The following is a 16,159-nucleotide window of genomic DNA, read 5'->3' on the forward strand; positions in this document are numbered from 1 at the left end:
CAACAGTCTGAAGTTTTTCCAAATTCTGAGTGAGATTTTTTTTTTTTTTTTTTAAATTTGATCCCCCTCTCCCCCAAATTTCATATTTTTTTTTTTAAATAAAGTCTGGCAGGGTGGGTAGGGTGAGAGGTTGACCAGCTGTAGAACTTGTCGAATATTACTGCCAGTTTTTAACAGCCACTAAATACTTTCAAAAACAACCTGAAATCTTATTTTTATCAGCTGTACTAGGGATAGAAGTGGGTATCCTAAATGGTAGGGACCATGATGTTAGCTCTGACTGGGTGTATCCACAGTCTGTGGTTTATTATGATATAGAGCATATTGTACTTATCTAGCACCTCTCACCTCAGGATCTCAAGGCTTCTTTACAGATATTAAACCCTTACACACCCCTATGAAGTAGGCACTAGACCCAAATTACATATGAGTAAACTGGGGCCAGAGAAGTGACCTTGCTCAAGATCACACTAGTTCCTGTCAGAGATAGAAACAGAACTCAATAAAGGAGACTGCATAAATAAGGACATCTAAATGCCCTTCCAAATTACTTAGAATTACCCAAGTAATTCTGTACATGTACACAAAGGTTATTTTGCTAAGAATCTGTAGGTCACTCAAACCCACTACCCAAAGTATTTTGATAGCTGAATGAATGCATCCTGTGCTGAATTTATCCACCATATTTATTTCACAAATGCATCCAGTAGATGATGGGAGGGCAGCAAGTGCAGAAGCCTTTTGGTCCTTTTGATGCTAATATCTACAGGCTTAATCCTGCTCCCAATGTTGTCAATAGCAAAAATTCCATTCTCTTCAGAGGGAGCAGCATCTGGCCCCAGGTTTGCAATGAATCTCAAACAGAATGATGAGGAATTTGCTAAGGACAGTTACCCTGGCACTGAGCAGCTGCCCTATTCTATTCAGAGAAAAAAAAACCTATTCTGGGACAGAAGTACTATACTGAATGGAAGATTACGATTGGTGTTCCTGTTCATTTGTCCTCAACTGCGCATTAATGGACCTGTGCTTGCATTGCCACTGATACATCCCCACAGAAGTGAGGCATCAGTCCCACCAAAATACATATTTCTTAATGAAAACCAGAGATATGTTTAAGTAATTCTAACGTTGGGACATACACTAACGAAAATCAGTGTCACGCTGTCGGGAGTGGCTCACGGCCATGAGTGCCTACTTCAGGGCAGACTGTCAAAAACAGGGCAGACATCCCAAACTGGTGATATGTTCTTTAATTAGATTTTACCAAGCCAGTAATAAATGTGAACTCCTGGATCATGATGAGAGTCTTACCAGGGAGCCATAAGATAGTCCCCTCAGACTCTCCAGTCTATCTTGCCAGCCAAACTGGATTTAGTGATAAATGGTCACTTACACCAAAAATCACCCCACATTCAGGTTGCTTCCAGTCCCAAGAGAGCAAACATGCACCCCAAATCAACTGGTATCCTTGATCTTACATCAAAGACAATGTCTTTAGCCAATACTGTAATAAACTATCTAAAGGTTTATTACCAAGGAAAAAGGAATAAGAGTTATTTACAGGTTAAAGCCAGCAAACATATACACACAAATGAGTTACCATCTAAACCCTGAGAGTGAAAGAATTGTAGTGATCTGTCAATTCAAAGTGTCTTTCAGGGTGGATTCAGGAGGCAGCCTCTCAGGATCTCTGGCTTCAGTTTAACGTCTCTGGTCCTTCAGAGTTCAAACAGCCAAAAAGATGGAAAAATTTCCTGTGGCTTTGCTTTATTTCCTTCATTCATTTTCCAAGCCCACAGGACGAGCTACCCTGCACGTAGCATTTCCCAGGTGCAATAGAGCCATTAACCAATCCTTTGTTTTGTGAATTTCCTTGATGGCTCATCTGATTTTGATAGTCCTTCTAGATGAGGGAGATGATTCCCATGCCTGAGTTCACAAGTTCAGAGCAGTTTCAAAGTTATAAAGCAAGAAACTTACATATTTTCTTATAGTATGGAATACAGACATTACAAGTGAGATTAATGCATGCAGCAGCTTACAAGCATTTCATAAAGTCTAAAGACATTCTTATAACACTAATACTTATTTTGAGTAAAACTAAACATACAGGTGAACTGGTTTGGTCTCCAGCTATAAATTTGTCAGTTCTTAGTTAATGCCTGCAGCTTGGGCAAGAACTGGCATCTGGCCTGCCGGCATCACAGCCAGATCCATCTGAAGTATGGCAGATGGGCAACTCAGAGATGAACACCGACAATGGAGGAGAAGAAGAGAGGTGGTGCTCATATTACATATATCCAAAGCTGAAGTTACCTCAAGCCACAAATGCACTGTATATGGGAAATGCTCAGCCCTGCTGTGGTTGGTTACAGTTAGAGCCGAGAACCACAAAAAATCCCCCCAAAGTTGTTTGCTTCAAACCAAAATGTTTTTTGTTTTTTTTTCAGTTTCATTTCATGTGGGGCCAGCTTTGGATGTTTTCTTTTTGGCTTCCAAGTGCCCCAAGTCTCATTTTCAGATTTGCTCCCATGACATGTTTACTGTCTCCACCCTCCCAAGCTCCCCAGTACTCATGCCCCTCTCCCTAAAATGCCCATTTTATGTCTTTACCAAACAAGCCAACTCCCATGGACTTATCTCCAGCACGACAGTGGCAGGAAAAAGAAGAGCTACTACAGGTGATGTTCCTTGGCAGCAGGTCAGTTCAGTTCCTGCTAGACTTGGCTCCTAATCCTCCCCAGCTGTCAGACATTCTGAGCTTCCCAGAAAGGAGGTGACAAGATAGTCGTGAAGGGAACTAACCCAGCTGCAGTGTGGCCCTGCAGCCTTCTATTTTCCCAACAGGGGGCCCTGCAGAGAGGAGATTGCTGCAGACTCCTGATGACTGAGTGCAGCAGCTGCTCACTTACTGGCAGGGGGAGGAAAGTTTGATGAGCACAACTGCATAAAAGAAATAGCCTCAGACTGGACACTTCCCCCTCCTGTCACTCTACTGCCCTGGCAGGATCATTGTTGTTCCTGATAAGTGGTGGGGAGGGGGCATTATATAGGGTTTAGTATGTTCACTTGTGACTCTCTCTCTCACACACACACACACACACACGAAGACCCCTCTAGCTCATAATCCACAGGTCACAAAAAAGCCCTGGGCATAGAGGAAATAACCACGGAGGCGGGGAGTGAGGGCGGAGGAGAAGAGAGACTAAGAATAGTAAGATTTATTTCCATAATAGCCATCACTCACTAGTTCTCTGTACAGGTCCATTCTGTGAGGACGTTGGCACTTAGAGCAATGTTTCTCAACTTTTTCAGATTGGTGACCCCTTATTCAAAGACAAAAGTTTTCACAATCCTCTTACATTTACTATAGGAGAGTAAAAAAAGTGTATCAATGATAAGGCAGGAAACTAATTGGAATCTGAGGAAGAGAGATGGGATAGAGTCAGCTTAGGTAGAGGATATCAAAAACCTCTGCTATTAATGGCTGATTCCTCTGAGGAAGGACAATCCATCCATCTATAATGGAGAGGAGACCCCAGTCCACAAACTTGAAAGGATCCTTCATTACAGAAAGCATGGCAGCTTCATCACAGCATTCACACTATCAAAACAGCAGCATCCATACATTGGGTACATAATTGGAGAGTCTACTATAGGGATGTCGGATAAGGTAAAAAATTGACCAAAGAGCTTAGACAATTGAAGCTGCTCCTAAGTGACATTAGGTGGTCGAGAGATGCTTCTTTAGCTGACTTTTTAAATTTTGTACTATTCTGAAACAGTGGATGTAACACCAGTGCCAAAATTCCACTTGTACTTTCAACTGGAATGTGGTACTCTTCAGTTACTTAAACAACAAGGAGTCTGGTGGCACCTTAAAGACTAACAGATTTATTTGGGCATAAGCTTTCATGCGTAAAAACCTCACTTCTTCAGATGCATAGAGTGAAAGTTACAGATGCAAGCATTATATACTGACACATGGAGAGCAAGGAGTTACTTCGCAAGTGGAGAACCAGTGTTGACAGGGCCAATTCAATCAGGGTGGATGTAGTCCACTCCCAATAATAGATGAGGAGGTGTCAATTCCAGGAGAGGAAAAGAACGTGATGTGTGAACTGCTTGTCTCATTTCAGGGCAAATGCACCTGTATTTCCCCTCACTGGTCTAGCCAGGGCACCCACTTTAATAGAAGAACCTATGTACATGCTCATAAACTTACCAGACACCAGCCCAACTCTAACATGGGGAGCTCTCTGGCAGAAGCAGTGCTGAAACACCCCACCCAGAGGGTTTCCTTTGTGTTAACAAGTTCATCATAGCTTCTGCTCAGAACAGGCACCCAATCTTAGAGGGTCTCAGAACATGGGTGCTGGAACCAGCTTAAAACCAAGCTATTTATCCAAAAATCATCATCTTCTGTAAGTCCCTGGAGAATTCAATTTGAATTAGTATATGAAAACCTCTCCTGGCAGGTGGCTTTAAAGGGCTGATAACAGAGAAAGTACATTAGCACCCCCTTCTACTAGAGAAGGCACAAACTATGCAACAATAACACACAGCAAATTGCATTTTAAATACAGTACCCCAAAGGTATTAACCCTAATTCAATAAGGTCTGACTTAACACTTTATTGAGTTACCTTAATTCCATAAAATTTGCTCAGGATATTAGCAGTCTGTCACACGCTAAATAGATGCTACATGTCATTCCTGAAGTAGCAGCATTCTGGGACAAGTGGAGGAGACACTAAATCAAAGCTCTCTCACATATATGGGGCCTGATTCTCCACTGCCTCATATCTTGTACAGCTATTTAGATCATGTCTGCCCAGTGTAACTTTCATCATGAAGATAACAGTAAATTATAAATGCACAGCAAATACATCACAGTATCTACCGATGAAGAGGAAACACTGAGTTATTTAAATTTTAAAATAAAGACTAAATACCAAATTTTATTGCTAAAATTAAAGCCATTTTAGTTACTTAAAGGCAACTTTTCAAAGCAGTAAATTTTTTGGTGCAGTACTTTAAAATGGCCAATTCAAATTTTGTTTAAAAAAAAAAAAACTTACTAGATTTAAGGTTCTTTGTACTACTAGTTCAGCTGTTATGGCCCACTTTGAGACTTTAACACACAGTAGTTTATAATGGAAACACTGAAAATAAATCACTACTTTAGAAATTTCCCAAACACCAAAAATTACATCCAGAAGATTAGACAAAATTGTCATTAAAAATGTAACCTCTCCCTGCTGGAACATAGGCTATGTTATACTACAGCTTATGTCAGTATAACTTATGTCGCTCGGAAGAACGGGGGTTGGTTGTGAATAAATCACCCCCTGGACAACACAAGTTATACCAACTAAAGTGCCGGCATAGACAGCGCTATGTCGGTGGGAGAGCTTCTCCCGCCAACATAACTACCGCTGCTCACGGAGCGCGGGGCTGGAGTAGTTAAGCCAGCAGTAGAGCTCTGTTGGAGCTACATTAGACAGCTCACAGCAATGCAGCTGCATTGTTGCAGCTGTGCTGATGTAAACTCTCCAGTGTAGCCATGCCCTCAGAGTCAAACACAAGGGAAGGTGAAATAAGTCAATGAACCGAAGAGATGCAGACTCATGCCTGCCTACGTATCACTGGCTTTTTGAAGGTCACCACTATATGCAGACTATTATATGACCACAATAACCTGCAGCAAATTAAGAAATGGGGCTCTATCTATCTGGAACAAATAGATACACTCACCAATGCCCTGCTGAAGTATATTTGATCATCAAAAGCAAGTAAAGCCATTAATATCCTTAATTAATGGGTCTAGTAGTTTTCAAGCAAGATATTTTCACAATGGACACAATGTAGGTTCAGCAAAGTTTTCCTGTTAAAAAATACAATTTAGTTTCAAAGAGCTGATCAGGCTTAATACCATTAAGAAACCATTACCAAATCTTTTGTTGTTGTTACTGCTTTAACTATCAGTTAGTTTCTGAATCAAAAATTGCAGACAGTTGGCTTGACCAGCAGTCAAAGTTTAGGAATGCAACAGCAAATCCAAGGTACAGATGAGCTTCAGATGTGGACAGGCTTTATGGGGTTTAATAGGCTCTCCAAGCCTTGTCAGGTCCTCAGTTCCTAGAAGTTCTTTGTTTGTTTGTTTGTTTTTTTAAAACATAGCTGGCCCAGTACATGGCAGTAAGAATTCACATGAGAATCTGTTGCATGCAACACAATTTTAAAAAGTCACAACAAGCTCTGTTGGTTTTTATTGTGTATCAGTTACAAAAAAACAAAACAAATGAAAGCAATATTCCTAATAAGCAAACCTTGATCTTTATTACGTGTCTCTAAAGCATCCAGATGTTCACAGTTTAAGAAGCCAAACAATACCACTATTTTCTGTAAAAGTTAATGGTAAAAGAATAATAATAATGGTTTTAGTCAATCATCATTAGTACTTGAAAGTACAAATATAAATTAAATAAGGCTCAAAAAACTTGTACAATAAATCTGCTATAAACAAAGCTAATTAAAAAGAACTGTTCTTAACCTATGTTGTGGTTTTCATTGTGACTTTCTCAAAATTAAAAACAGTATTTGCTTTCTAAAGCATCCAGATGTCTTTACAAAGAAATACAATCTTCATACTTTCCTCATTTTTAATTTTTTTTTTTTTACTTCTGGTTGTCTTTTTCTTCCTTGGCAATCCTCTTTGTCACACCACTGAAATACTTCTCACGAAAGGCATTGTGACCCTTGTATAGCAAAGACTGATAATCCAACAAGTGAGAATACTGGTCGTTGTCCTGTATAGCATTAAAATACAGAGGTTAGTCCCAAAAGCTCATTCAAAAAATGGCAAATGAAAGTAAATAGTCAAACTAAAAGTCATTCTCAGGTTTTTTTTGTTTTTTTGTTTAAATAGTCCAAAGATAACTCAAGTTTTAATCAGAATTTACAGGAATGTTGATATTCTTCTCCAAATTTCAATATTAAATAGAATTCAGAAATAATTTGTAATGAATAATTTATGCGAGTTTGCAGATATTCTTGGATCATTTCAAGTGTATTCATTATTCAAATCTTCTTGCCCTTTTCCATTCTATACATCAATCTTGAACAATTTGCTACGAGTATTTGATATCCAATATTTGAAAAGGAGCTGTGCTGTTTAATTGCAATTTTTCAGATCGAAACAGCAGCACGCAGCTGTCTCCTGACCAGAGACGTGGACAGGCACTTCCACCATGATGATTACTCAGACAGCAATTTAAAGTTTGGTTTCTGGAAATGCTGCTACCAGTAACACTTAATCACTCAAATATTTGTGGAAAGCAAACACAAAAGAGGCACAAGAATGGCCAGAGTGAATTCGTATAAAAATTACAGATATTGGTAGAAGAGTGGTTGGGTTTTTTGCTTCGTTTTGTGCAGTATTCACTCAGCTATAATGTTAACATTTTGACTGATATCCTTATAAATTATACAAATCTTATGTTAAGAAACTACGTTTGGCTAAGTTGGTATATATGTGTGTGTATAACAAAACTGATGTGTTCTAATGTATAATATAGATATTTGACAGGAATTTTGAAATGTAATTACGTGTATTTTGAACAAAATATCTTGGCCTTAAAAGCCAGTAAATGGCTAAAATGACATTTATTTTAGTGTGTGTGTGTGTGTGTGTGTGTGTGTGTGTGTGTGTGTGTGTGTGTGTGTGTGATTTTAGCCATTTACTGGGTTTTAAGGCCAAGAGATTTTGTTCAAAATACACGTAATTAAGTTTCAAAATGCCTGTCAAATATCTATATTATACATTAGAACACATCAACTTTGCTTGGGAATAAACTTGCTGGCTACTTTACACTAACCATAAATGCTAGACTGCCATTAAATTGATCATGCTTGTCAGCAAGGCTTGAATTAGTAAAAGAAACCTCAAAAAAAGCCAAGTAGTCCAGGAAAGTGTTTCTTCTGTATACACATATGAGGTTTGTGACTGTACTTTACTTTAAAACAAAGCAGCAAGTTATTCAGTTTATAATTATCAGTAGAGGGTTATCCTTCCCACTGCTTTGAAATTAGGGTTTCTCTAGTAGATTTTGTCACATAAATGCAAACAGTAAGATGAAAATAATTTAAGGCAACATTTACACTCAGAATAAAGTCTCCAAACCTTAGTCAATACCATATGGTGACCATGATGTAGTGGACATTTGTTTTTATTAATATTAAATACCCGATAGTAATGTGGAACATTTTTCAACACCAGATAGTAACAAGGTTAAAATAGTTAAATTCAAACACAAATAGAACAACATTAAACTCCAGGTGCTAACAAGTCTATTTAAATACAGAGAAGGTAAAGAGAGAGGGTAGGAGAAAGATGACATGGGTAAATCCATAACAGATTTAAGGAAGTAGTCAACCCATTGATCAAACATTCTAATTATGGTTTGCTCTCTTCTTAAAGGAAAAAGTCAAACATTGAACTGTTCTGAATCCAATAATTTACCAATCAAAATACATATAATTCTGTAGGGAAGGACTAGAATGGGAATGATCAAAATCAAATTAATTCCTGATTTCAGACTCAGATACTAATATTTAAAACCTATTTTAACATTTCCTTTGTTTTATTAAGACACTAAATAGGTAGGTTGGTGCATTTAGGTTGTCTATTTCATTTTTGCCTAGAACACCAGTGTGACCCTGTATAAAAAGAAAGATGACTATGTTTACACTAAGGCATCACCACTGTTGCACAACTGTGATAAATCTTATATAACGTATACCTTGTAAGGTATAATTTAAAAAGATGTAATCTGTTGAACAATGTTATCCTATTTAATGCATGTATTATCATTGTATATGAAGGTTAAGAATCTTTGCTATGTGTTTGAATCTCAAACATGTTGTGTTCCTTGGTAACACCCAGAAGACAGATTTACATCAAGACGAGCCAGCCATGTGTTGATGGGCCATTAAGGAGAATCAGCTCTTCCAGTGGGCCCCTCCTGAGGATGCCTCAAAGACAGTATGAACAATGGAGGCCCAGTGACTCAACAGGACTTGTAGAGCATGTGACCCCGACTCCATGTTGGAGATAGGAACTTTCCATGCACATGGGGGTATAAACTGGAGACTGTGACAACTCCTGGCCTCTTTCCTGCTCCACATCTCTGGACTATGATTTCTAACAAAGGGAAGCTTTGAAAAAAGGACCAAATACCCCCAATCTTTTGGAAGATCCAGAGAGACTTATTGCAAGCTAACAGATTTAACATCACTGCTATTATCCTGATCTACAAACTCTGAAATTAACTGTCATGCATAGGATTCATTTTAACCTTTTAGTAACTCTCTTCTCTTTTTTTTAATCAATAAATCTTTACTCAGTTTACTAAAGACTGGCAACCAATGCTGCAGCCAACTTTCTAACTGCAGAAAACTGAACACTCTTGCCCCTTCTCCGAGGCCCCACCTGGCTCTGCTCCTTCTCTGAGGCTCTGCCCTCCACTCACTGCATCCCCACTCCCTCCATCACTCGCTCACTTGCTCATTTTCACCAGGCTCGGGCAGGGGGTTAGGGTATGGAAGGGAGTACAGGCTCTGGGCTGGGGGGGTGGGCTTTGAGGTAGTGCTGGGGGAGAGGGGTTTGGGGTGCAGGAGGAGGCTCTGAGTTGGTGCCAAGGGATTCGGAGTGTGGGAGGGGGCTTCAGGCTGGGGCAGGGGGTTGGGGTACAGCAAGGGGTGAGGGCTCCAGATGGGGGTGTGGGCTTGGGGGTGGGGCTGGGGATTCATAGATTCATAGATTCTAGGACTGGAAGGGACCTCAAGAAGTCATCCAGTCCAGTCCCCTGCCCGCATGGCAGGACCAAATACAGTCTAGACCATCCCTGATAGACATTTATCTAACCTACTCTTAAATATCTCCAGAGATGGAGATTCCACAACCTCCCTAGGCAATTTATTCCAGTGTTTAACCACCCTGACAGTTAGGAACTTTTCCCTAATGTCCAACCTAAACCTCCCTTGCTGCAGTTTAAGCCCGTTGCTTCTTGCTCTATCCTCAGAGGCTAAGGTGAAAAGTTTTCTCCCTCCTCCTTATGACACCCTTTTAGATACCTGAAAACTGCTATCATGTCCCCTCTCAGTCTTCTCTTTTCCAAACTAAACAAACCCAGTTCTTTCAGCCTTCCTTCATAGGTCATGTTCTCAAGACCTTTAATCATTCTTGTTGCTCTTCTCTGGACCCTCTCCAATTTCTCCACATCTTTCTTGAAATGCGGTGCCCAGAACTGGACACAATACTCCAGCTGAGGCCTAACCAGTGCAGAGTAGAGCGAAAGAATGACTTCTCGTATCTTGCTCACAACACACCTGTTAATACATCCCAGAATCATGTTTGCTTTTTTTGCAACAGCATCACACTGTTGACTCATATTTAGCTTGTGGTCCACTATAACCCCTAGATCCCTTTCTGCTGTACTCCTTCCTAGACAGTCTCTTCCCATTCTGTATGTTTGAAACTGATTTTTCCTTCCTAAGTGGAGCACTTTGCATTTGTCTTTGTTAAACTTCATCCTGTTTACCTCAGACCATTTCTCCAATTTGTCCAGATCATTTTGAATTATGACCCTGTCCTCCAAAGCAGTTGGTATCCCTCCCAGTTTGGTATCATCCGCAAACTTAATAAGTATACTGTCTATGCCAATATTTAAGTCGTTAATGAAGATATTGAACAGAGCCGGTCCCAAAACAGACCCCTGCGGAACCCCACTTGTTATGCCTTTCCAGCAGGATTGGGAACCATTAATAACAACTCTCTGAGTACGGTTATCCAGCCAGTTATGCACCCACCTTATAGTAGCCCCATCTAAACTGTATTTGCCTAGTTTATCGATAAGAATATCATGCGAGACCATATCAAATGCCTTACTAAAGTCTAGGTATACCACATCCATAGCTCCTCCCTTATTTACAAGGCTCGTTATCCTATCAAAGAAAGCTATCAGATTGGTTTGACACGATTTGTTTTAACCATGCTGGTTATTCCCTATCACCTTACCACCTTCCAAGTATTTGCAGATGATTTCCTTAATTACTTGCTCCATTATCTTCCCTGGCACAGAAGTTAAACTAACTCGTCTGCAGTTTCCTGGGTTGTTTTTATTTCCCTTTTTATAGATGGGCAATATATTTGCCCTTTTCCAGTCTTCTGGAATCTCTCCCGTCTCCCATGATTTTCCAAAGATAATAGCTAGAGGCTCAGATACCTTCTCTATTAGCTCCTTGAGTATTCTAGGATGCATTTCATCAGGCCCCGGTGACTTGCAGGCATCTAACTTTTCTAAGTGATTTTTAACTTGTTCTTTTTTTATTTTATCTGCTAAACCTACCCCCTTCCCATTAGCATTCACTATGTTAGGCATTCCTTCAGACTTCTCAGTGAAGATCGAAACAAAGAAGTCATTAAGCATCTCTGCCATTTCCAAGTTTCCTGTTACTGTTTCTCCCTCTTCACTGAGCAGTGGGCCTACCCTGTCTTTGGTCTTCCTCTTGCTTCTAATATATTGATAAAGGTTAAAGGATAGGGATAAGGGATGAAGGGTTTGGAGTGTAGGAGGGGGCTCTGGGCTGGGATTGAGAGTTTTACAGTGTGGGAGGGGGCTCTGGGCTGGGGTTTGGGGTGTGGGTATGGGCTCTGGGTGCGGGCTCCAGGGTGGGGCAAGAAGTTGGGTACATGGGGGGGCTCAAGGCTGGGGCAGGTGGTTGGGGCACAGAAGGGGGCTCCGGGTGGCACTGACCACAGGCAGCACCCAGGAAGTGACGACATGTCCCTCCGACTTCTAGGCGGAGGAGTGGCCAGAGGGTTCCATCCGCTGCCTCCACCTGCAGGTGCCGCCCCCACAGCTCTCATTGGCCATGGTTCTCGGCCAATGAGAGCTGCGGGGCCAGCACTCAGGGTGATGCCTGCGGGTGAGGGCAGTGCGCAGAGCCCCCTGGCCACCCCTCTGCCTAGGAGTCTGAGAGACATGCAGGCCACTTCCTAGGAGCCACACGGAGCTAGGCACAGAGCCTGCCTATCCCGCTGCAGCCAACTGGACTTTTAGCAGAAACCCAGAAAACCAAACGCCTGGCAACCCTAAATGTGGTATTTGGTGAGATCCTGAAGTACATATTGACCTGGGGTGAGTGTCTGGTTCACTAGAACTGGAAGAACCCAATAGATGTGATTTCTGGTTTTAATAATCATTTATCACAGAAGTCTGGTTTGTCTGGATGGTGCATGAGAGGCTAGAGGGCCTGATGGGACAGTTTGTGGCTTCATAATAACTAGTATAGTAATTTGGAAGCACACATTTGTTACTGGCTTGGTGAAGACTTAGGATAGAATAAACCACCAGTTTGGGGTGCATGCCCTATTTTCTGGCAGTCTGACCTGAAATCGGTACTCATAGCTCTGTTCCATGCTAGGCAGCATGACGACCTGATACCTAATGACAAGCTGAATGGGTAGAATCTGAACAGTAGTGATATTCTGACTTTAGCCATATAAAATGACAAATACATGCAAGATCTTTTGGAAATAATTTAACACTAGTTAATGAAATCTGCAGCACAGCAGATTTCACACAATTAAAGTGTTAGTGTCAAATCCTCTTGTATCATTGAATTGTCAGGTGCAATTTCCAAATATTGTGCCTTTTCTTCCCCTAGCTCCCGCTTTTTTTTTTTTCCGGGGAGGGATAGCTCAGTGGTTTGAACATTGGCCTGCTAAACCCAGGGTTGTGAGTTCAATCCTTGAGGGGGCCACTTGGGGATCTGGGGCAAAATCAGTACTTGGTCCCGCTAGTGAAGGAAGGGGGCTGGACTCGATGACCTTTCAAGGTCCCTTCCAGTTCTAGGAGATGGGATATCTCCATTAATTATTATTATTATTTATTATTTATTTAAAGCAACAGGTCAGGGACAAAAGTTGACCTTTATCATTTGAACTATCACCTTAAAGCCATTCCTCTCCCTAACATTACCTACTCCAGTGCAATGACATCTTCCACCCCTCTTTTTCTGTTTTGTTCCCCAGACCTGAAACTGAAGAGGAGGGGAAAGAAAAGGAAAAGTTTTTACATTTTATTTTCTTTGTAACCACTGCCCAAAGTTGGTATTAGAGGTAAAACATTTAACTGGTTACTCTGCACAAGCAGGTGAAGTTTCTCTAGAAGCCATTGCTTTGGGTCAGGCACCAAGAGTGGCCAACAATGAACTGTAGACACTAACTTGACTAAATCCATCACTATTATGATATCAGCTCAGGAAAGCAAGTGATTTCCTCCTTTGTTTGTAAGAGTCAGGTTTCCACCATCCTTTAACCTACTGTCATTCTCTGATAATGATTTCTTTCACAACATTGGTATGGACCATGATATATTTATATTCTCCTCAATGGCACCAATTTTCAACTAAATTGCTGTTTTACATAAACGTTTACCCACATATGGCTTATGATGCATCCTACAATAAATGAAAGCCAGAAAAGTGGCTTTCACTTTGACATCAGCCTAAGTGCTTACAACTTATTTGATCATGCAACTTCACATTAGTTTTGCTTATATAGAATAATCTAAAAATGGTGCAATATATTTCTAGCATAATAAAGCAGGTAGGGGAGTAGGGAAAAGAACTGAAGTTTACAAATAGAGCGGTGTTTAACATCTGTGCAAATATCCAATGTAATGTACAAGCTTATGCTGAATCTAGTGGGCCTCAGTTCAGCCTCAGGGTAATTACTCATGTCTGTTTTTTGTTTTAAAAAATCCTCCTACCCTTATCACAGCTTCCCAGTGTTCTACATCTGGAACTGGACAGTAGCTAGAGAAACCCTTGTACAAATTTTAGACAGCTATAAACATCACCAAGTAGTTCAAACAGGCCAACAGGGTCAAGTCTAGCAACGGATGCTGCTAAATACAGTAGAAAAAACTCAACACCAATAAAGATGCCTAGAATGACCATGTGACAAGGAGGTGCTGGAAACCTTCAGCTTTGCAAATCCATTAACACTTTGCTCCCAAGTCTTTTCATGGGCAGTCATTTGTTCAGAATGCACTTTCAGTCTAGTTCTTGTTCCTATCTTGACATGCAATTCATAGGCACATTTCTCAAGAGTGGTCAACAGCCCCTCTCCTCTAGATACTCTACAGATATCAGTATTTTGTCAGGAGTACAGAGTAAAAGTTTCAGAACAAGAACAATCACCAGCAAAATAGATATGAATTATTCTGGAAAGACACCAGACACAGAATAGTAGTGAAACAGAAAGTGGGAGAGAGTATATAGTCATCAAAATATTTTACAGGGTGACTCAACAAGCCCCACAAAACTAGAAGCTAGACAGTTTTATTAAAAAAGTGGAACAGACAAGAGATGCCCCCTGTCCCCCCAAAACCCTAACTACAAGAGGAATTTAAAAACAAGTCAATCTTTAAAGAATAGATATGGAGCCTCAAGAATACTTCCTGTAATAATGCTGGAAATTGTTTTGTTCCATATACATTTGTAGTTACACAGTTTCCATCTGATTCTACTTTGGAATTAGAAAAATATGAAGTATGCAACATAAAACTGTTTGTTTCCTCCTTCCCTGCATCACCTAAACAGATTGCTTATGAAACTTGGAAACTAACCTGGTGCAACATCAAGTACAGTACACTTCAACTTGGCTCAACCTACAGCTAACCTAAAACAAAACACTGAACCAATTTTACTGGATACCAAGCAGATTATACACCATAAGCTTCACAGATTCTGCATCTGCTGAAGAAGCAGCCATTCATATGCCTCACCGTCGGACATACTATGGTGCTTCCACATGCATGCCAAATTCTAAACTCTGCCTCCTCATCAGCCTTGATGAGGACAGGCTCATATCCCCTATGTGGAAAAAGCTTGCTCTAATAGCACTGGCCCTGAACAAAGAATAACACTGAGACCTGGGAGGTATCCACATCCAACCAAATCCCTCCCCAACCCTGGGAGAAACTACAAGACACTTTCATGCTGTAAAAGGCCCCCTTTATAATAATGGTTTTAAGTCCTTATCCTCAAGGATAGCAAATACTCACCTCATATCCCTCAAACTTTACTTCTCCCCCACTTCCTTTCCTTCTTGTTCTTCCACCTTCTTGGTTTTTATTTCATACAGATTCATAAGGTATTAACTAGCTATTTTTAACCTACCTCCAATATGGCCATACCCATTTATTATGGGGAAGGAGTGAAGTAATTAATAAGACACCTTGGCCCAAAGTAAGCCTCAAAATGTTTCTTTTAAGATTTCCCACCCATTGTGTGCCATACTTGAGCACATTTTTTGTATAGACTTTGTCCAGTTTGCTCTGCGTAAGTGTGCACATTACTGCACATTTACAAAAAATAAGATCTTTATCAGCTATAAGAGGAATTCCTATTGAACTTAATGAGATAAAAACAATTCAAGTAGTTTATTACTGGGATGTTCTTTATGCTTATGATAAAATTATGTATGTCAATTAATATTTGTGGATAGGATTCATGTCTACTTTGGTCTCTTAGATCACTAATTTCTTGAAATTATAAACACGACCAATTTTCAATACCCGTTCAATGGGACCCATTGCAGATGAGTGTTTTCAACAACAGATCAATTTCTTTAGTGGAGTCAGGGTTTTAGAGTGTTTATACTGTACATAAATATATACAATGTATTCATTACTGCTAGCACTGGTAATTCCTGGCAATATTGCATGATGATCACGCAATATAATTAAGGCTGCGTGTTTGTCACGGAGCTCACGGATTCCGTGAATTTCCATGACTTTTGCAGTGGCCGGTGCGCTTGGCTCAGGGACAACTCAGGCTTATTACTTAGACATGCTTTTTCACTAGAAACAGGACATTGCCTTTCATTGCCCTTAAGTTATAGAAAAGATCTGGATCCCTGGGCAGAGGCACCTGCTATTTTTAACTAAGTAGTAAATTTGTCAGCTAACATCAGGTGCTCAAAACTAAGCATTTCAATCACTGAACTGACAAGATACATACTGAAGAGTAAGTGATGTACAAAACACAATAGTGCTAAATGACTGAAGTCTATATACAGAAGG

General features: G+C 40.4%; 1 protein-coding gene across 3 annotated transcripts in view; it reads right to left on the reverse strand.

Moving 5' to 3' along the window:
• Window positions 1-6,663: 6,663 nt before the first annotated feature.
• TRMT11 (tRNA methyltransferase 11 homolog) overlaps window positions 6,664-16,159 on the reverse strand; it is a 50,985-nt gene continuing 41,489 nt past the window's right edge. For all 3 annotated transcript variants that reach the window (XM_034765728.1, XM_034765727.1, XM_034765726.1), the window contains exon 13: window positions 6,664-6,814. In XM_034765728.1, the coding sequence (XP_034621619.1) occupies window positions 6,683-6,814 (132 nt within the window). In that variant the 3' untranslated portion in view covers window positions 6,664-6,682. The remainder of the gene's footprint in view (window positions 6,815-16,159) is intronic.

This window comes from Trachemys scripta, chromosome 3 (assembly GCF_013100865.1).
Source record: "Trachemys scripta elegans isolate TJP31775 chromosome 3, CAS_Tse_1.0, whole genome shotgun sequence".
Taxonomy (NCBI): Eukaryota; Metazoa; Chordata; order Testudines; family Emydidae; genus Trachemys; species Trachemys scripta.